The sequence below is a fragment of the Mytilus trossulus genome, chromosome 14 (genome assembly GCF_036588685.1).
Source record: "Mytilus trossulus isolate FHL-02 chromosome 14, PNRI_Mtr1.1.1.hap1, whole genome shotgun sequence".
In the NCBI taxonomy this organism is placed as follows: Eukaryota; Metazoa; Mollusca; class Bivalvia; order Mytilida; family Mytilidae; genus Mytilus; species Mytilus trossulus.
The window spans coordinates 73,197,263-73,220,495 of record NC_086386.1 but is presented as its reverse complement, the minus strand read 5'-3'; the positions used below and the strand labels follow the sequence as shown (position 1 = coordinate 73,220,495).

The following is a 23,233-nucleotide window of genomic DNA, read 5'->3' as shown; positions in this document are numbered from 1 at the left end:
AACACGATTTATTTTCTAGTTTGAACAGTTATATATGTTGTCCTTTCGGGGTCATTTCTAGCTAACTGCGAGTCATATGCTTTTCTCATTGTTGAATGCCGTTCTGTGATCTAAAGTTGCTTACATCTACGTCATTGTCTCTGGTGGATAGTAGTTTTATTGGCGTTACTACCACAACTTCTTATATTTATGCCATGTAATTGCTATTTTTCCACCCTGACAAATGTGTTACAATTCATAATTTGGTATCATACCCTTAACAACTGGTTTTATCGAACTTTATTAAGAGTGACCTTGAACTGTTGACCCAAAGTTAACAGGCTTCTTTCTTTTTCATATATGTATAAATTAATTATTTACATTCTAATTGAGAAAGAGCCCAGAAACCATGTACCAGTCTTCTTTTGTTTTGTCTTTTTAATAACAGTGACCTTTGACCTGTTGGCCATAAAATATATAGAGTTCTGTTTATTTGTGAAAGTTCCATCCCAGAAAGCAAGGTAAAACTCAAGATCCAGAAACCATTCTGCTATTTTTATCTACATGTACGTTTTATTACAAGAACCTTGACATTGGTCCTTAAATCACTAGGCTCCTTCTCGTCTTCTGTATTTTACATTTTTATGGTTAAGATATTTTCCATCCACAAACCATTTTTTATATACTTTTATTTTTTTAATGAATAGTGACCTTGTTATATGCGGTATCGGCTTTGCTCATTGTTGAAGGCCTTACGGTGACCTATAATTGTTAATGTTTGTGTCATTTTGGTCTTTTGTGGATAGTTGTCTCATTGGCAATCATACCACATCTTCTTTTTTATATTGACATATTGACCCTAACATCCATGTTTCTGACACATAGATCGACCGACGTAGGACGGACAAAGCGGTTTCATGAACCCAATATTTTTCGTGAACCATAATAAAGCTTCATATGCAGGGAAAGGTAACCATCTTTTTTTCAATGTATAGTGGCAAATATTACATGCATTCAAGGACGTGACCACATAGCTGTGACATAAATATGAACCAGGAATTCTTTGTAATTGACTGGTACCCAGAACAGAAATGTAACGTGACGTGTAACAGTCCATATGAACCAGGAATTGTTGACTGGTACTCAGAACAGGATAAAAACAGTCCCCAGACACAGACACTCCATGACACATTATTCCAAATCTAAGCCAGACAATCTTAGCTCTCATTCAAAAATGGTGTGTGTTTAGTGGAAAAGAATCAAACATCGCTTTTATTTTAAACTGCCGGATATCGCACCCACCACTGTCGAACTATCATGGGACCGTAGAGGTGGTTAAAAAGAACCAGAAGTTGGTCAACAATGCTAGTGTCTCGTTGGTATTACAACTATCCCTACAACCCGCCCAGTAATGTTGTCAATTCTCGTTGGTATTACAACAACCCCTACAACGTGGCCAGTAATGGTGTCAAGTATTAAAACATATCTCACAATTGAATGTACATTCTCACAATATATATTGTAAAATATTTTAATTATAAAAACTTAAATGTAACAAGTATGTATCTAGATTTTCCAAAAAGGAAATAAACAATTACAAATGTATGATCTACTATAGCGTACAAGTAATGAACGACAAACATTTATAACAAACCTCTGTCATTGTCAAAGGGGTTGATTCCATGAGGAAATTATATTAATTTCCCGCCAAAAATGTTTCTCTGAATCAACCCTACATTTTTTAAGTACTATTTACATTTGACTTCGTACAAAGACAGATGAATTCGAGATATTGGTTAGTAGCGCACTATATTAACAATGTTTGTCGGTTTTCTGTGTTCTCGTTTAAGAAAATTCTCTGAAACAAATCTTCAGTTCTAACGTTGTATATTACCACATGGTCAGATATGAAAAAGACGAACCCCAATTTTGTACAGAATCTTTATACCGGTAATACGAAGGCCAACAATAAAATTAAAAGATCTTGCCGACCAATCCACCTAAAAAGCAGCTTACCCTAATAGAAATTATGACACAAATCGTTTTACTTTGTTTAAAAAGACTTGTTTGTGCTCTAAAATTTCGTTTTCTTGTCTAAACTATGTAACATATGGTGTTGGCTTAAAAAAGCCACATATACATCTACCCTACAAGGCATGGGTAGGCAACATCAATATAATAATTTGTTAATTGCGGCCTAGGGCGAGACATGGTTGCTTGTCGTGCAGGACGAAAGTATCAAGCAGTAATTTCACACAAAAATCAGACAAGGAACAATAAACTTACAAGTTCTATACATTATATACATTATAACTATTATAATCAATTGTTTACGCAAGATTCTTAGTGAAAAGACCTGTGACGTGTGGACTTTTACTATTACCATTTGTGTATACTTGTGCTTCGATATTGTACATGTATATGTATTAAGCCTTCTTCGTTTTGAACTGAAGATTTGTTTCGATGGATAGAGAAAAGCTAGATGGATACATTTCATGGACAGTCCATCTTTGCTATTGGTATTAACATTACATACTAAAATCTATAAATTCAAAATGATTACATGTTCTTTGTACAGAATGAAAAAATGCTTTAAAAAATAAATACAGTTTGAAATTTATCTACATGTATAAAAATTACGAGATCGACAACTCTCTGAAACGTACGATAAAAACTAAAACAATGTTATATAAAAAGTGGAATATTTCAACCAAATGATGAAGGCTCAATTTCCCTTGAATTTGTTTCACTTATTTAGTGTCAGTCACCTGCAGATAATTTTGATGAAAGCTGTCACACCATCATGATCATCGAGTGATGAACACAAGGTACATATCTCAGAAGTGCTTGCTGAATTTGACCAGACCGTCGCTGCTTACTAAAATATCTATAAAACTTAACCCTCAAATTTCAGTTTTCGTATGAAAGGCTTTTTATTTTCCTCGTTTTAGGACATGTATCATTACAACAAAACCGCGAATCGCATAATAGTTCATTTGTGTTTACCGATAAAGTATAAAATAAGATGTGGTATGATTGCCAATGCAGAGTCCATACTGAGCAGATGTAGCAAACATGTGTAATTGCACGGCCTTCAGCAATGAGCAAAATTCATACAGTCTATTAAAAAAGACCACAATGACTGTAGCATATACGATGTTATAAATGGTCAACTGCCGATATTAGAAAAATACAATGTCAACAAATGTGCTTGATTTCTAAAAAATAAAGACAAACACCTCATTTTATCAATTTTCGTTGAGCACCAAAAATATTTCACATACACCACGCAACCATTTCTATAGTTGTGCTTTCCGTTCAAGAACTATCAAATTATATGAAATGTTCGTAAATTGTGCATAAATTCAACAGGCATGAAATATATATGTTATCTTTCTTAAAAAGTGATATCATGTGTAAACAAAAAGCAAGGGAAATTGTCCCTATCTATTTTCATACAATTCCCTTAAATATAATACAATAAAATTGCAAGCTAAAAATCTGCCGAGGCCACAGGAAAATAAATCTTCAATATCCCTATTTTGTTGTGTACAAATTGTCAATCATGACAAGAATTTCTCTTCCATAAATTAATTTATTTTCATATATATTTAAAGAATTTGATTACGTTGATAAACCTGATAACTGATCCCTCCCCCCCCCCCCCCCCCCCCAAAAAAAAAAGTAAAAGCAGTTTGAAAAATGTAGATTAACTAAATTGTACTAATATTTTTACCTAACAAATAAAAAGGTTTTTCATAGCATTCGACAATCAATTGTAAATAGTTGTTTGAGTTTTAAATTATGATACCATGAAAACAGACGCACATACACTTTGTTCCCAGTCTACATCTCTCTACACTCAGATTTGTGGAATAAATGCATTCATCAACAGGTGTTAATCTGTGAGTCATTAAGAGAAACACATTAAGGTTACATGTCCCAACACAAACAAAATTTAATTGACGCCAAAAAACACGTATTTCATTATTGTGGCCTTTATATGGCTGATAATAACAAAACATCAATATGGTGTGGCCTTTATCTGTTTTCTACGTTTCATTTGATTTAAATTTTCCCTGATTCAACATTCTTGTGATAAAAAGTAATAAGAAACTTATCTTCTACAAAGATATACACACTTCGAGGTAGTCTCCGGTTTCTTAAGTACTTCTGACTTATCACAAACGAAGCCATCTCAAGGTGTACGAAGTCATTTAACAGTAATGGATATATGCGTATTATGCGACATAATTCCGTCACACAAGAATAATTATTTCGCATTGTTTCATTACCCACAATTCTTAATATCTCTACCTAATATGTACAAGTAACTCCTGAGATGAACCTTAAATCTTGCTCGCAGTGATTAAGTTTGTTTTATGATTTCGCGTAAAATTAAACTCTATGAATATGAATATCCACATTTATTCACAAGTCTCGGTTACCACTTAGAATTTCATCTAACCAAGCAGCATCACTGCTGACACCTGTACTTTGTGCAGCCATATTATCTATGTAATCGGAATTGCCGCTTTGAGAAGCACTATCTAAGATGTTCATGAAGTCATCTTGTTGTGGTGGACGCTGATTAAAGCTAGAGTTGTTTTGATTGGCCATTGCCATTCTTTGAGACATCTGCATGCCCTGTTGTTGCATCATCATGTGTTGCGCCTGTGCATTGTTTTGCATCATAGCTTGAGATTGCAATGCCGTCATCTGCATAGGCCTTGTCTGATTAACATTAGTCACAGTTGTTCCAGCTTGGCCTGCATATGTGTTGTTATACATTATATTGGGATTTTGTGGCCTGGCCATTCCGTTCATAGTTCCATGCATCATGTGACGAGGCCATTCTTGTGTACGGGGTTGTGAAATATTTAAGCCATCTGGTCCAACATTGACATTCGGAGGTCTCTGGTTTCGCATTATAGCACTCGTGTACCCATGTCCATTTTGACGATTTTGACGCACTAACGAGGAGTCTATACCCCCCGGGTACGACTGTTGACGTTGTATTTGTGGCATATGATACCCTGCATCATTCTGTGATATAACTGGCCCCGTATTAATCGTTGAGCTAGAAGGTCCTCGCTGCATGGCGGCCATTTGAGCAGATTGCATCATGCCATTCTGGATATGAGGTGTGTTTTCAGTTTTGACACTTCCATATCCAGAAGTCTGCATGGTGTTTGTTTGTTCGACCATGTCTTGCATTGTTTGTAAGGGGTTTTGTCTACTAGCGGAGTATCCCTCCGATTGTTTATATTCGGGTGGAGGTCTCATGAATTGTTGCATTTGCGCCGCCTGCATGCTTTGATGACGTTGCTCCTGTCTCATTTTTTCTTGGTACATTTGCTGCATTTTCATTTGTTCATTCATGTAACCCGGTGACTGTCTTTGTGCCATGTTGTTAGGCATTGAAAATGACTGATGTTGAGACATAGATATATTTTGTGGCGGTTGACGCATGTGCATCTGTTGTGTCTGAGACATTTGTAGTCTGCGTGACCCGTCACTCACGTGCATCTGTTGTGTTTGTGTTATCTCCATCTGAGGACTCTGACTGAAAGACTGCACCTGATTTTGTAATTGTTGTAGGGAAGAAGGCGTGGGGTTTCCTCCAACCCCCGGATAGTGAGTCAATGGTTTCGTTCCTGCATACATGTCTTGGTTTCCTTCCTGATAAACAACATTACCGTTTCTCATATTATTTATATTCTGTTGGTTACCGTATCCGTAAGACGTGTCCATAGCTGGAGGGTACTGGTTCGTATAGTTCCCCTCTTGAATGTGTGTATTGAATTGTTTATACTGTGAGCCCCCGTGATGTTGGTTACTTTGATGTTGTGCAGCCATTTGTTTAAGCGTTTCAGCTGCAGGACCAGTTTCAGTCATAGTAGTAATTGCCCCCGGTTGTCTAAATGGGACGGGTGGCGTTCTTACTGGATTGGAAGGTGGACTCTCGAACATATTTCCGGTATTCCCAGCACTTCCGGGATCATAAGGAGGCTGTTTGTGTAAGCCTGGAGAACTTCCGGTCATACTGCCAAACATACTTGAGTCATTACTATCCTCTTGGGACACTTTACTGTAAATTTGGTCAAATTTTTGTAATTCTTCGAAAATCTCGTCACTTAATTTACTTTCATCTTTTTCAATTGTTTTTAATATTTCTTCCAGCTCTTCTTGATCAAGGATTTCTGAGCCAGTGTGACTTATATCAGATTTATTAGAATGTATACCCGGAATGTCATCACAAGGTTCTTGCTTACACTCAAATTTTGTACTTGTTTCGACACTAGTTGATGGCTTATCTTTCGATTCTATGTGTGTTTTGACTGTAGTACTAACGGCTACGTTTGTTTGTACTTGCTGCGAGTTTCCGCCCGTGATTTCCTGAACAATGCGAACAGACACGTCGACTCCGGATCCACCTTTAACCGTTTTCTGTGTAGTAATGGTGTCCGACTCATCAAAATCGAACGCACTAGTGTCAAGATTCTGACTCTCTGATTGGCTACTATCGATCTTTTTCTTGAGTAATTTCTACAAAGACAGAACAAAATGAATTAATCAACAAAATTAATCAAAATTCAACTAATTTGGCTTTCATTCTCTTCGATTCTTTTCCATCATCAGAGGGTAATTTATCAAAGCTACAGAATACTGGGTTAATTCTGGGGAATATAATATCCAATACGAGGAGACATTGGTCTTTAATTCCTACACAATTTACCGCAAAAACACTTAGTTATTATCAAAATTTAAAGTGTTCGACTATACGTGTACGCTTAAATATATGCCATTCACATATACCCGGTATAGATGGAGAGAGAGAAAAGTCATAATGACCTGCAGTTGTATTGCTTTATACTGAAATGGTCAAAATATTAGACATTTGAATAATTAACATTTTTTACAAGGAACGCTGTTGATTCTTCATGCCGGAACCTCAACATAACATTAACAAGTAACACACTTCTTTCTTCGATGCTTTTAACTATCTTTTTAATTCCTTTTAATTTATATATTAAACACCGATTTAAAAACGACATATATCACATGCAAAGTAAATACATAAAATTCGAGGATTTTTTTTTCTTCACTTAGAAATAATTAAAAAATTAAGTTCGATTATTTTCAATGTTTAAATATAACATGTAGAAAAATGCCCAAGAAAGGTTTTAGTTTTCGACTTAAAAGGAGATGTGCAGTAGAAGTATAATGAGCCAGTGGCGAATCCAAAAAAGGGGGGTCTAGGGGTTGGAATCCCCCCTTTTTTGGCCACTCAATGCATTTGATTGGGGACATATAGTTGGACCCCTTAATACAATTGCTTGATCTACCCCTGATAGACAAGCTCCGATGATACAGTATGTGACGACTTGGATACATAGAAAAGTCCCCGGTTTTCCGTCTGAGGGTTACGATCGGCTACCGTTTAAGCACGGTCATCATACCCTTATCATAGAGGCAGTCGCCAACCAATTGCATCATTATAGTTAATTTCTCCGCGTCCTCATGAATATGCATGAAATCATTTGAAATGGTCGTTTAGCAAGTAACAGTTTATCATAATTTTAAACTGGCGAAAGTCAACACACTTTAGGTTCGGAATCTGTAAACAGAAAAATCATATATAGATCTAGTTTTGTAAGGTCGGAAAGATACCGGAATTATTTTTCATTTTTAGGATTATAATAAGATGGGTTCATTATTGGATTAAGAACAAATGTACTTGGCGACCGTACTATACGCGCTGGAATGATTGGGTACGTGTAAAATCTACACGCTATTACAATCATTGAGTAAGTGTACTATTTACACACTTTTACATGTATAATCATTGAGTAAATGAACTATCTACACTCTGATATGATCATTGGGCAACGCATGATATATACTTGCTGGTGTGAGAGTCAATGTACGATCTACACATTGGTATGAACATTGAGCAACGTATGATCTAAACTTGCTGGTGTGAGAGTAAATGTACGATCTACATGTACACATTGGTATAATCATTGAGCAACGTATGATCTATACATGCTGGTGTGAGAGTAATTGTACGATCTACACGGTGGTACTATTAAATGTACTATCTACACGCTGGTATGATAGAGTAAATGTACGATCTACACGCTGGTATGATAGCATAAAATGTACTACATGTATCTACACGCTGGTATGATATGGATTAAATGTACGATCTACACGCTGGTATGATAGCATAAAATGTATTCTCTTATGGTTGGGGCCTGTTATCTATTCCTCGCATGAATAGATAATTCTCGTATCACACTGTCCGGAGTGTGATACGAAAAAGTGATACGAAAAATGCGTTAATTTGATTGGCCAACGAAACCTCCTGAAACGATATTGCGGCATTTTCATTGGCTATTCTTTAGGTCATTGTTGACAGTTAAAGGTCACAATGATGTACATTTCCTCCATTACAACGGAGATAAGCGATTTCTTCAATAATATAGAAAATACGCACACTTTTCACCTTATCATATATTCTTATTCTAATATTATTACATTCTGAAGCGTACAACATGTTTAAAAAAGTCTTATGTTGAAGATTGACGACGAACAGGACATATGACGTCACAATGCAGTTATGTTCAAGCGACTGGGTCGACGTTTCGCGGATTTTTTTTATTAAGCACAAAAAGCATGTTTACCATAAGAGAAATAGGTTTCACAACTCGGGAGAATTAGATATCGTTTGATATCAACTCTCTTTATTTAATTTAAATAGTAATAACAAACTCGCCACAGGCTCGTTTATTATTATATTGAAATTAAATAACTCGAGTTGATATCAAGCGATATCTAATTCTTACTCGTTATGAAACCTATAACTATCTACACGCTGGTATGATATGGAGTAAATGTACGATCTACACGCTGGTATGATAGAGTAGATGTACTACAAAAATGTATCTACACGCTGGTACTGTTAAATGTACGTTCTACATGTTGGTATGGTAGAGCAAATGTAGACGGACTACACTGACATGTGGTATGATAGTGTATAAGTGTACATGATCTATACACGTTAACTATGCGAGACCTTTTTTTACAGGTACACGTATAAATTATCTTTTCACACGCAACCAAGAGATCTATTTAACAATCTGACTATTCATTTGTATGGTGTATTAAATAACTTTAACATTTTAAAGCGGAGCAATTATGTTATGAAATTAATTTAATTGAGCCATAAACGTTATATTCGACGATCGCAACAATAAAATATGTAATGTAACATGTGAAATTTAATCCATTTACAATGAACAAGTTGTTTGTAATCTTACACAATCAGTCTGCCCTCCCCATTTCATTGTACAATGTAACTCTCTTGTGTACTACATTCCCGTTACAATGTACATGCTCATCAAAGTTATATATAAAAGAGGGTGCCATTAGATGTCAGATATTTATTGGACATCCTTTTTGTCTGACATTATATATATATTTTTTGGTGGGTCAGCGTCATATGTGTCTGATCTCAAATGTCAGGTATATATTGATTGACCAGCTTCTTTAGTGTTGGCATTAGACATGTTAGATGTCAGGTATTTATTTGACAGCCTTTATGTCAGACATTAGATATCAGGTTTTTTTTGGTATCAGGTATTTATTGGACACCTTTTGTGTGGGACATTAGATATCAGGTATTTATTGGTCATCCTTTGAGTCAAATATTATAGTTCAGGTATTCAATGGACCTCCTTTGTGTCAGACATTAGAAGTCATGTATGTTATCATGGTTATGGACACCTTTTGTGTCTGACATTAGATCTCAGGTATTTTTTGAACCCTCTTTGTATCGGCATTATATATCAGGTATTTGTTGGACACCCTTAAAGTTTGACGTTAGATGTCAAGTATTTGTTGGACACCCTTAAAGTTTGACGTTAGATGTCAAGTATTTATTGGACCTGAGCCTGGACCATATATCCTGAAATCAAAGCCACTTTGCTTATTTGAATATTATACTAAAGAAATCGGTCACGGAAATTACATTAAAATGATAGGGAACTTGAAAAAAATGTCTGTTTAAATTTTAATTTTAAGTGATAGACAGGTTGCCAGAGCAGAAAATGAATATACACAACAATAAAAATCATTTAAACGAAACAAAATGACTGTTGTTGCAAACATTGCAGGTTCCTGAGCTATTTAAAAATCGAGGCAAGAGGCTTTTAACATTGCAGAATAAAATACAGGCTAAAATGGCTGAAACATCAAATTTGCATACTTGTCTTCGTGTTAAAAATAAGCTTACAAGGTCATTACAAAAACAGGTTGCCGGGGTAAAATTTGAAACTTGAATTTCCAAAGAATAAGCAAGTCCAAACCTTGTATGGGTACATGTAGTTGTTGAAATCTAGGTTCACACGTAAAATTAAAATGTTACTATTTCAAGAAGAATAATCTCACGAAAAGTTCACTAAATTCACGTTCATTGTTTTGATTTTGACCGCCTGATAACTTTACGGAAATATCAAAGTGATTGTAAATAAGGACTCTGAGAAGGGCAACTTATAATATCCGTGTTTTAAAGATTTTAATGATATCAAGACTATGAAGCCAGTCCAGTTCATACTATCACGTGGTACAATTCTCATTTACATATTATGAATCTTTGAGTCAACAACAGATACATGTATCAGGTATTTATTGGACACCCTTTGTGTCTGAAAATAGATGTCAGGTATCTATTGGACACCCTTTGCTTCTGAAAATAGATATCAGGTATTTATTGGACATCCTTTGTGTCTGACATTAGATATCAGGTATTTATTGCACACCCTTTAGATATCAGGTCTGACATTAGATACCAAGTATTCATTGGCCACCCTTTGTGTTGGACATTAGATGTCCAGTATTGATTGGACACACTTTGTGTCTGACATTAGATTAAGGTATTTATTAGTTTTATGTCTGACATTAGATGTCAGGTATTTATTGGACACCCTTTGTGTTGGACATTAGATGTCAGGTATTTATTGGACACCCTTTGTGTTGGACATTAAGATATTTATTAGTTGGTCAGCATATTTTGTATTATATCAATTAGATGTCAGGTTTTTATTGGACACCCTTTGGGTCGGACGTCAGATACTTTAATCATGTTAATACATTTTTTTTGACATCTTTTGTATAAGAAAGACCAACCATTTCCTTGGACAAAAGTCTGTCAAATCAAATAATGTACAGAACCTGTTTCTTGATTGTTTATGTCCAGTGGCAGATATTTCATCTATATAAAAAAATCAGAATAAGAACCAATTACACAAAATAAACCATCTGACAATAATTAATCATGATTTAAAGGTGCAGAATGTCAGTGATTTGGCCCTTGGACTGGTTATTTAATGTCATGCAGTCAACACTGAGGTTGTGAGTTCGAATCCTGCTCATGTAGGTGCACTCAACTTCAATCTTAATTGACTAGGATTGTCAGTTTTCCTATTGAAGGTCAGTGGTTTTCCCTGGCTTCCTTCACCAATAAAAACTGGCTGCTAGGAAATAGCCCAAAAGGAGTGTAAAAATAAAAAGTTGTGTAAAAACACAAAAAATCAAATTCAATATACAGTATTAAGACAGTCAGGACTCAGGCAGCCAATGTATAATATAAATGTAAGTTGAACTGGGAATAACATTTTGCCATGCAACCTTTCAACTACACATGCCTCAATCAGTTTGATTTTATGTTTGAGGAATTACTTTTTGCTCTATTTGTTACTAACCGTTAGTAATTTTTCTATCTAACTAAGGGTACATACATCTTCCTGAAAATAAATTACTTAAAAAATAGGGCTATTAGGCTTAATGTCCTGTGTCCTACTGACAAATGAAATAGTGTTATAAAATTATTAATATTAAATCCTGATTACTGACCAGTTTTTTTAAAAGTGAAAAAAAATTGAAAATTTTACAATAATTATAATATTTATGCATTTAAATATTTGTATATTTTTTGTATATTTTTGTTATGCATGTTATGAACATGTATATCCTGTATATTTATTTATTAAGTTTTTCAAATTAATTTCTTATTTTTTTTAAATTTTTTTCATTCATTAATTAATTAATTAAATTATTTATTTATTTATTTATTTATTTATTTATTTATTTATGTATTTTTTTTAATTTATTTTTTAATTTATTTATTTATTTTTTCATTTATTTATTTATTTCATGTATTTATTAGTATTATTTATCTATTTCAGTGTATTTATTTATTATTCATCTATTTATTTGACATTACGTCCTTGCATGTATTTGGACAGGAGAGGGAGGGGAAATGCTCAAAAAGTTGTCTACATCATTCAAAATGTGAAATAATCAAAGGAGTAGGTCCGGTAAGGACCGTTTTTGGCCTCAAATTTCAGTTTCAACTGACGAAAGATTTTGACCACTTTTTAAACACTTAAGTGTCTATTTCATATGATTCAATTAATTTGTGTGCAAGATTTTAACTTATTAAGTCATTAAAAACGATCCGATTCAAGCTCAAATATGGAAAATCTACCAAATATCCGAAAAAATGTCACTTTTCAGATGGTTTTTGTCAAAAACGGAAGTGGCCGCATCTGTGTTCATCCTCAATCTTTACATATGTTATGTAATATCATCAAATACAATTTCCATTTCAATATTTTGGATGAACACGAATGCGGCCACTTTCGTTTTACCCGGAAACCGTCTAAAATTTAACTAAAATGATGGAATTGTGAAGATTTCAGTAATTTAGCACGACTTCATGGTGCTAGTACCCAATATATGTACATTGTAGTGTAAAAAACAGCCCATATTTATGTAGCAGAACCATTCTGCTATCCAATAACTAAGTAAAAGTTTACATTTTAACAATTTTGTAAAACCGCTATATTTTGGGGCCAAAAAGAGGTCTTACCGGACCTACTCCTTTATTTTCTTGCTACAAATGTGTATACTTTACAATGCTTTATGTCTTTAATATTAAGAGTTTTTCGATTTTTTGTTTTGTTGAAATTGTTTTCCTTAATCTTAGGTCTAGGGAATATTGTAAATTTATTAAAGGTAAAAGCTGTGTGCATTTGATATTTGCAGTAGGCTTGCAAACTTTAAAAGTTGAACAATTCAGCTAATACATTTTAGTATTGAAGAGTTCCTCATGGGTTCTAAAATTTACAACACAATCAAAATATAGTATTACATGTATACTGATGATAAATAAAATGTCTTTTATTCTACTGCAAATTAATAATCAGGTCAAACACGTGTCAATTATTAGGTACACAAATGTACATCTTAATTGTACTAAAAATAAACTGGCTACATTATTCTGTTATAGGTGACAAATATCTATTTACGCCTCTAGGGTACACTATGTATTTAATTAATTTTAACAACACTTGATCTTTAAGGTTAGTTACCATTGGTCAGTTGCATCGTGTGGCCACGTGACTCGGTCAATCCCATTCAATCAAAATGTCAACATTGGGGTCACAGGGAAATACTATGTAATAAATAGAAATAGTGAGACTTACCGTAAGCCCTAAATTCCTATGCTCTCCAGAACTGTCCTTTTTAGTCTTAGAAGCCTTTTTTGCTTTACTCTGTAGCCACCGTTCACGTAACAACAAAGTTTCTTGTCTTTCACGTTCATATAAGCTATTTATAGTATTGTCATATCTGGTTGCAGATTTATTTTGATGTCTTCTGTAAATATCGAATCGCCTCCTCAAGCGTTCGACTACATCCCGCCGCTTGGGGGAGGAAAAATCCCCCATAATATTATATGCATGTATGTAACGTTCTTACGAGACCTGAATGTCCCGTAATAATCACCGACCTTTAACGATACACAACTATCTCCATTGATCGCTTTGTTTACGTCCCAAATGTATTACATACCGTTCACACATCAATAGCACACACATACACTATGCACATGTACTAATGTAAATTCGTAAGACAGATAACTTTTTATGTAATTTCCTTTCGTAAGTGTAGCAAATGTACCGTACAATATTCCAGATTAATATTTTACGGCACGCTTTCTATTTTGGACTGATCCATCCATTGATTACAAGGGGTGTAAGGTTGTGTGGGAACTCATCGAATTGTGACGTTATCAGCTAGGTCACCATTACCTATAGGAAGTGATCGTACACTAAAACATGTATACTTATTGTCTTTGTATAAAGGACAATACTACCTGCTGTTGTTTTACTCTCTGTTTTATAATTTTACTTAACTCGCTATTTAATAATCTTTAAAAGCTTCAATGTTTGTTTATTTTAATACATAAATTGTCTAGAATTGACACTTTTGTGTGAATTTAGGTATTACCCATCTGTGATATTACTGACATTAATTTACTCAGTTTTAAATACAACAAAACAAAGATTTGAATACTGCAGTATAGTGAATAAACACAAACATTTTTATTTTCAAGTAATAATTTATATTGTATTCACAAAACTTAAATAAATTACGTATTCCATTTTATATTTGACATTGCTTTTATACATGCATTTAAATTTATTTCAAACGTTTAGTACTTATTAATGGACTATTAATTATAATTACCGTTCATTTGCATATGTGGAAACAAAAACAACTGTCAAATAACACAATATTACATAATAATACAACAGTTTTACTTTTGAAGGACATATACTGCATTATTTTGCAACTTATTTTTAAGGTAAAGATTGCTTTATAAAGTCACATAGTGCAGGGACTTTCTACTAGTATAGAAAGTCCCTGCCTCTAGTATAGATAGACCCTGTCTAGTGCTGACAATAATTTTTAGCATTGACTTAAAATTTGTTTTAAATCGAAAAGTAGTCGGTCGCAATGATTTCTATAGCCAGGCTTTATTTCATTAATTAAAGAAAATTGAAAGTATTTTTTTTTTTTTATCAAATTCTTATTTTATCATTTTACGGGTTTCCTTGCAGTTAAGTTTTCATTTTAGATAAAGCAAATGAAGCGATATATTTGTGGACCTTTATCATGTTGGACAAGAGATATATACTGTTAGTTTAATAGTCCCAGGTTTAAAAAACAATCTTCGAACTATTTCACAAACCTGTTTCTGACCCTATAATGTTTCATATATGCTTGCAGCACTGAAATATAAAGCAATAACTTAAAGTTGAATAACATATATATGTTATTTGAATTGATTATGTAATTTATTGGTGTGATGCTGAGGTGTAATGGTAAGGTGTAATGGTGAGGTGTAATGTTAAGGTGTAATGCTGTGGTGTAATGCTGAGGTGTAATGGTAAGGCGTAATGCTGATGTGTAATGGTGAGGTGTAACGGTAAGGTGTAATGCTGAGGTGTAATGGTAAGGTGTAATGGTGAGGTAATGCTGTGATGTAATGGTAAGGTGTAATGCTGAGGTGTAGTGCTATGGTGTAATGATGAGGTGTAATGGAAAGGTGTAATGCTGATGTGTAATTGTGAGGTGTAACGGTAAGGTGTCATGCTGAGGTGTAATGTGAGATGTAATGCTGAGGTGTAATGTTGAGATGTAATGCTGAGGTGTGATAATGAAGTGTAATGCTGAGGTGTTATGGTAAGGTGTAATGCTGAGGTGTTATGGTAAGGTGTTATGGTGAGGTGTAATGCTGAGGTGTTATGATGAGGTGTAATGCTGAGGTGTAATGCTGAGGTGTAATGGTAAGGTGTAATGGTGAGGTGTAATGATGAGGTGAAATGATGAGGTGTAATACGTCACGTGTAATGCTGATGTGTAATTAATTATGCGTCACGTGAAATGCACGACCATGATGCTGTAGATGCGTCAATATTTTCAGATTTGGTATAATTTCAATGGGAAAAGGAGGTTGACAATTGTAATCAATGCTTGCCAAGCATATATATATATATAACATTTAGTATGCAATCAATGAATGTTGTTTTTCTCAATTGTCAAAATTCAATTAAAAGAACGATTGTAATAAGATAAATTGATATTACAAAGCAAGAAATTAGTACAATACATGTAAGGCAATCATAACAAAACTTCTGGCAAAAATACAATCATATTCTGAACGAAAGCCAGTAACTTCGAATAGACATATATATCTATCAAACAATTTTTATCAGGATTTGAAGTTGGTCCGAAGTTTGATTTAAATAACGATTTTCATGTATTATGTAATATGGTCTTTTTTTTTATCATACATACGTAGTCTTGATTAATAACTAGCAGGATTTAAAATTAAATATAATCATGTACTATAGTATGAATAAAAAGATAATAAACATACATATACATTAATGTAAATCATTAAAACAAATAATATTAAATATTTCTAAGACTTTATTAAGCATAATAATAAATTTAAAAAAAAAACTGTGCGACATATTTGTTTATTAAGCACCAAGTTTAACTCAGAGCTCAAGCTCAATGAACACCGAGCTTGACCGTAACCCAAAACATTAAAAGTACCGTGATTGAGCTCAAGTGCTTTACACAGACCTAAAATTTATTTAACTACATGCCCGACAAAAAAACTCAAATCTAAGTAAGTACCGATCCAGATAAAAAATAAAGAAACGTTAGCTTCGATCTTGGTCAGGAGATCAAACTTAGTAAGCACATACAGCCTGACACATTTATCAAATATAGAAAAGAACGTTTCTGTGTTAAGGGTTTTATACACTAGTCATTTTCGAACCCTTTTTAGCATGGTCGATGTGAGCCAAGGCTCCGTGTTGAAGACCGTACATTGACATACATGTATAATGTTTACTTTTACAAATAGTGATTTGGATAAATTATCTCATTGGCATTCATAACACATCTTATTCCTATGTATGGTAATGCAGCATCTACGCTAGTGCAACGTCAGTGGCGGATCCAGAGGGGGGGGGGGGGTTCCGGGGGTGCGCACCCCCCCTTTATTTTTGCCGATCAATGCATTTGTATCGGGACATATGTTTTGCACCCCCCCTTTCGAAAATTCCTGCATCCGCCCCTGAACGTCTAGAGTAATGTGGCACCTACGGTAGTGCGACGTCTAGAGTAATGTGGCACCTACGGTAGTGCGACGTCTAGGATAATGTGGCACCTACGGTAGTGCGACGTCTAGCGTAATGTGGCACCTACGGTAGTGCGACGTCTAGAGTAATGTGGCACCTACGGTAGTGCGACGTATAGGATAATGTGGCACCTACGGTAGTGCGACGTCTAGAGGAATGTGGCACCTACGGTAGTGCTACGTCTAGAGGAATGTGGCACCTACGGTAGTGCGACGTCTAGAGTAATGTGGCACCTACGGTAGTGCGACGTATAGGATAATGTGGCACCTACGGTAGTGCGGAATCTAGGATAAAGCGGCACCTGAAATAGTGCAACGTCTAGAGTAATGTGGCACCTATTTTGTAGTGCGACGTCTAGAGTAATAATGTGGCACCTACGACAGTGTGACATCTAGAGTAACGTGGCACTTACGGTAGTGCGACATCTAGAGTAATGTGGCACCTACGGTAGTGCGACGTCTAGGGTAATGGGGCGCCTACGGTAGTGCGACGTCTAGGATAATGTCGCACCTACGACAGTGCGACGTCTAGAGTAATGTGGTACCTGCCGTAGTGCGACGTCAAGAGTAATGTGGCACCTGTGGTAGTGCGTTGTATAGAGTAATTTGGCACCTGCGGTAGTGCGATGTCTACAGTTATGTGGTACCTACGGTAGTGCAACGTCTAGAGTAATGTGGCACCTACGGTAGTGCGGAATCTAGGATAATGTGGCACCTGAAATAGTGCGACGTCTAGAGTGATGTGGCACCTACGGTAGTGCGACATCTAGAGTAATGTGGCACCTACGGTAGTGCGGAATCTAGGATAATGTGACATCTGTGGTAGTGCGACGTCTAGAGTAATGTGGCACCTACGGTAGTACGACATCTAGAGTAATGTGGCACATACGGTAGTGCGGAATCTAGGATAATGTGACATCTGTGGTAGTGCGACGTCTAGAGTAATGTGGCACCTACGGTAGTGCGACGTCTAGAGTAATGTGGCACCTACGGTAGTGCGACGTCTAGAGTAATGTGGCACCTACGGTAGTGCGGAATCTAGGATAATGTGACACCTGCGGTAGTGTGACGTCTAGAGTAATGTGGCACCAAAAATTGATATGGAACCTTTGATAATGCGAGGTCTAGAGTAATGTGGCACATATAGTCTTGCAGATTCTAGTGTATTGTGGCACCTACCCGTATGTTAATGCGGCATATATAGGGTGATCATGGTTATGTCTGAGGGTTAAGTGGCACCTACGCCTATCGACAGGTATAACTGCATACGAATGTTCGGTTTTATTGACTTGTATTACTCAATATCTAGACAAATAGATCAATATTATGTAAAGCGACAATTTTTCAGACAGGTCAGCATATTATAATTAAATTTTCATCAAAGATAATGCTCACCTAAAAATCTTAAACACTATGTGTAATTTTATCAATGACTTATTTCTTTAAGATCGTGGAGATATAAGATCTCATATTTCACAGACATGTACAGGTGTTAGATATACGTTATGTAAAAATCGTTAAAATGAGAAATGTCCTTTGTGTAATATTTAAACGACTCACAATAGAGACAGTTTATACCATTTCAAAGATATCACAACGAAATAAAGAAGCTAAATATAAATATAATTCGTCTTAAATTTAGCTGTATGTCAGATCTGCAAATTTGGAGTTTTTAAAAGCATGCAATTAACAAGGACGATGTACGAGTCTCGTACAACCTACTTGGTACTGGTAGTGAGAATATATTTTGTCGTCAACCATAAAGTTGAATACTCGACGAAAATGAAATTTGCTTGTATGTGGCCGAAACAGGAGAAAAGCTCAACAAAACACTCTTTCATCTGTTTACTGGCTAAGCTCTTTATAATCTATGACATAGCTCCCGAAAGTTCACGTATTTGCGTTTTAATTTTTTTCAATAAATTCCATACCCATCTCAAGCGGAGCGATCAAATTAAACTGTAACGTGATATGTATGCGTCTTTATCTTCTTAAGAGGTCTTAGGGTATACCATAATCCAATCGTTAACTTTTGATCTCCGTCAAGACGTTTACATTACGTGTTTATTTCTTTACTTGGATGACACGTGCACCAAAGATGATTGACTGATAGTAACATTGAAAATGATAAATGTCAAAATTAAGGGAGAAAATAACTGTGTTTATATGTGGTTGTCTCGCCGGTAGATCAACTACCCATGGATATGTTTTGATACCTTAGGACACCACAATGATATTAACACAACTTGTCAATGCTGCATACAAGTTATTATAACTTATCCGTGGGTAGATGAACTTAAACACTCTTATTGTAAGCAATAGGTATATCAACACTTAATTTAATAATCCTAACGGTGTTTCTGGGGGTCCATCCCTTCAATAAGGTCAAATATAATACGCACTATAGACAGAACGTGTACAATTAGAACGGTGAAATGAGTTTTAAAAAAAGGGGGGTATCCCGACTTTTGTGCAAACATACATCGAATAGGCTTGAGTGTCCTTTAAGCACCTGCCCTTGGTGACTCCTGCATATGAACAACAATACTATTTGCTCATATGCATCAGCCACGAGGAAAGACTTTACTCGAAGTTTTTTTTTTATCAAAATGGATGGAGCTGCTTCTGGTGCATGGTCAATAATCAAACATGCAGGTTTTGATATTTGACTACATGTATATTATTAACTCATTTTTTTGTCAAAAGTATTTCTATTTTTTTGTTTTGTTTATTGTCTATTGCAATTGTGTCACATCCTTCTTTAAAGTCTAAACCCACGTCACTGAAGGAGATGTCATTTAATGTTTTAATTAAGCTGCTCAAATGTTCCTGGGAGCATGGTTCAATGCTCGACAGTAGATTATAAGGTTTTTTTTCTTTTAAATTCCCATGGTAGATATATTAAGCATAACTTATTAAGACCAATTTGTTCAAAAAGTACCTATAATAATTAGCCTAAACCATCTCGGGTCAACTTTTCCAGAGGGAATTGAAACCCTAGATTCTTTATAATTTCAAAATTTACCAGAATACTTTCCTAAACAGATTTGAAAATTTGTATGTTATATTGTCAAGTCAAACTCCTCTCTCATATATATTCTCATTGAAACTTGCTTTAATACAAAATGTTCTAATTATAAGCGATACCATGATAATTTCTCTTTAACGAAGCAGCTAGTGTAATCTTGTAACTTATTTTTTATTTATAGTTTGTGCATACCTTATTTTAACCTTTTACTTTAAACGATTCATTTGTCACAAACAGACCAATTTTTATTCTTGTGTGAGTTTCATCCTCAAAATGCGTGACTTGAACTTGAACATAAAATGTTAATTATTTTTGAGTACACAGGTGGCAAGTGAACAGGAATATTATGTATTGTGACACGAAAAAGTGTTTTACAGTTTATGCCACTTTAATTATTGTAATTTGATGGAAAACTGTTTGAAAGGAACAATTTCGAAAGGTTGAGATTATTTAAACAGCTAGAAGAGCTTTACATCTATAGTTTGAAAATTTAGTAAACCATCCTCCTATCAATGTGGGTTTAATAATTTAAATGTTACCTCCTTTCAGAATGATGTATGTTAGAAAATATATTAGCTTAAATAATTTTTTATGTACATCATACAATGAGATTTTAAATATTTCCGAATGATCGAAGAAAGACAACTCAAATTCATTTAATGTCATCGTGATAAATAAAATGTTCCGAGAACAAGTCAATACTAACAAGTCGAAAGGAACTATAACATTGTCATGGCAAAAAACATAAACCAAACAAAGACGATGAAAGGAGAGAAAAGTTCACAAAACCCTTCCCAATAATCTATATTGAGCAAAAGGAACGACACCAACAGTTATAGTCTTGACCTCTCTCGCCCGTGATTATAGAATCATATTCAAAACAGTGTGGTCCTGGCCATTGATTGGCGACCTAAATTATCCCATTGACTGTCGGTAACAATCACTGCTCACTATGTACTTGTTAAAGACACTGAATCTGTGGGGTCACCAAAGGTTCTCAACACCTAAAAAAAGCAATTCGAAAAACGAATCCGGAATAATACGATGTGTTGATTTATATCAATAATATAAATCAAAACATAAAGGTTATTCCTGAATACTTTTTATTATTAAAGGCGTTAAGAACCTTTGGTGACCTCACAGTTTAAATTCTATAATAAGTAAGAAGTGAGCAATGGTCGTTACAGACAAACGTTCACCTAATCTGTCCCAGTCAATGGGATAATTTAGGTCGTCAATCAATGGCCAGGACCACACTGTTTTGAATATGATTCTATATAGTATTTATAAACCGAAAAGGAAAAATAATCATGTATATAACTAAATAATTTAAGGCCTTATATCTATTTCTAAAATTGCATATTGCCTAAAAAACTAAAATATGGGGAAAATACTTTAATAAGTTTGTCAAGAGTCATCAGAACATAGTAGTCTTGTATGATTTACAAACCATAAATAGCGAATTATAGGCAGATAATAAAAATAATTGTTTCCACCCCTTGAGACGTAGAATCTAACATCATGAGCGACACGTACGTTACATGTCGATGAAAAATTAACTTTTAAAAACCAATAAATTGTAACTGATAAACTGGCATGGCATTTATTTGATTTTTTAAAATTTTATGATAGGAAATATTTTCTGTATAAATCATACGGGAAAATTCGCCAAAATTAGTATTATATCCTAAAACTTTATACATATAAAACTCATTTTCGACACGGGAAACTGGGGAGACGTGTTTGAGAAAACGTTGCAATGGAAACGTCTGCATTTGCTTGTTGGAAATAGATAACGATTCGGTTTATTCCATTTAGTACATTATTTGGTGCTAACAATTAAAAAAAAAAAGATTTTTTACTTACCTTGGTCGCCTTTTCTCTTTTGAACCTTTTTTCTGTTTCAAAACCGCTACCCCCGTGCCTGTCAAACATAGCCAGTACCCTGCATGTTGCGTTCTACACGATGTTTCCGACCATGTACAAATGTGGTGGATGTAGGCAATCAAAGGTAACCGTACATCTTTCAACAAGAAGAAAATAGTTATACCTATCCCAAGTCAGGAGCCTGTAATTCAGTGGTTGTCGTTTGGTTATGTGTTACATATTTGTTTTTCGTTCATTTTTGTCGAGCCTTCGACTTTAGTCGAAAAAGCGAGACTAAGCGATCCTACATTCCGTCGTCGTCGGCGTCAACAAATATTCACTCTTTGGTTAAAGTTTTTGAAATTTTGATAACTTTCTTTATCTATACTGGATTTCTACCAAGCTTGGAAAGAAGCTTGTTTATGATCATAAGATAGTATCCAGAAGTAAATTTTATAAAAATAAAATTCCATTTTTTCAGTATTTTTCTTATAAATGGACTTAGTTTTTCTGCTGGGAAACATTACATTCACTCTGTGGTTAAAGTTTTTAAAATTTTAATAACTTTCTTAAACTATCCTGGGTTTGTACCAATTTTAGACAGAAGCTTGTTTACGATCATAAGATAGTATCCAGAAGTAAATTTGGTAAAAAAATAAATAAATTTTTTCCATATTTTACTTTTAAATGGACTTAGTTTTTCTGCTGGGAAACATTACATTCACTCTGTGGTTAAAGTTTTTAAAATCTTAATAACTTTCTTAAACTATCCTTGGTTTGTACCAAACTTGGACAGTAGCTTGTTTATGATAAAAAGATAAGATCCAGAAGTAATTTTTGTAAAAAAATAAATCCATTTTTCCCGTATTATACTTATAAATGGACTTAGATTTCTTCCAGCATGTCCAGTAAACATTACATACATTCTGCAGTTAAAGTTTTTAAAACATTTATTAGATTCAAAAACTATCCTGGATTTTTACCAAACTTGGACAGAAGCTTCTTACAATCAAAAGATAGTATCAAGAAGAATATTTTCATTGATTTTTTTCCTCACTTTTGTTGAGCCTGCGATTTTCAGCAAAAGTAGGCGAGACACCGGGTTCCGTGGAACCCTTACACATTTTTTAAAATAAATAAGGCCGTTAGTTTTCTCCTTTGAATTGTTTTACATTGTCTTATCGGGGCCTTTTATAGCTGACTATATATGCGGTACGGGCTTTGCTCATTGCTGAAGGCCGTACGGTGACCTATAATTGTTAATGTTTGTGTCATTTTGGTCTTTTGTGGAT

The 23,233-nt window shown here is 34.6% G+C and overlaps 1 protein-coding gene across 1 annotated transcript; it reads right to left on the bottom strand.

The window, feature by feature from the left end:
- Positions 1-1,494: 1,494 nt before the first annotated feature.
- On the bottom strand, positions 1,495-14,107 carry LOC134695823 (neurogenic protein mastermind-like). Its single transcript, XM_063557250.1, has 2 exons — positions 13,533-14,107; positions 1,495-6,528 (listed from the first exon to the last, which is right to left on the bottom strand). Exons 1-2 carry the CDS (start codon positions 13,773-13,775, stop codon positions 4,411-4,413), a joined length of 2,361 nt encoding a protein of 786 aa, XP_063413320.1. The 5' UTR covers positions 13,776-14,107; the 3' UTR covers positions 1,495-4,410.
- Positions 14,108-23,233: the final 9,126 nt, after the last annotated feature.

Coding starts and splice junctions, on each gene's coding strand:
- LOC134695823 (XM_063557250.1), bottom strand. CDS start 13,775: ATGGGGGATTTTTCCTCCCCCAAGCGGCGGGATGTAGTCGAACGCTTG. Junction 6,529..13,532: donor ATAGGAATTTAGGGCTTACG/GTAAGTCTCACT, acceptor CTGTCTTTGTAG/AAATTACTCAAGAAAAAGAT.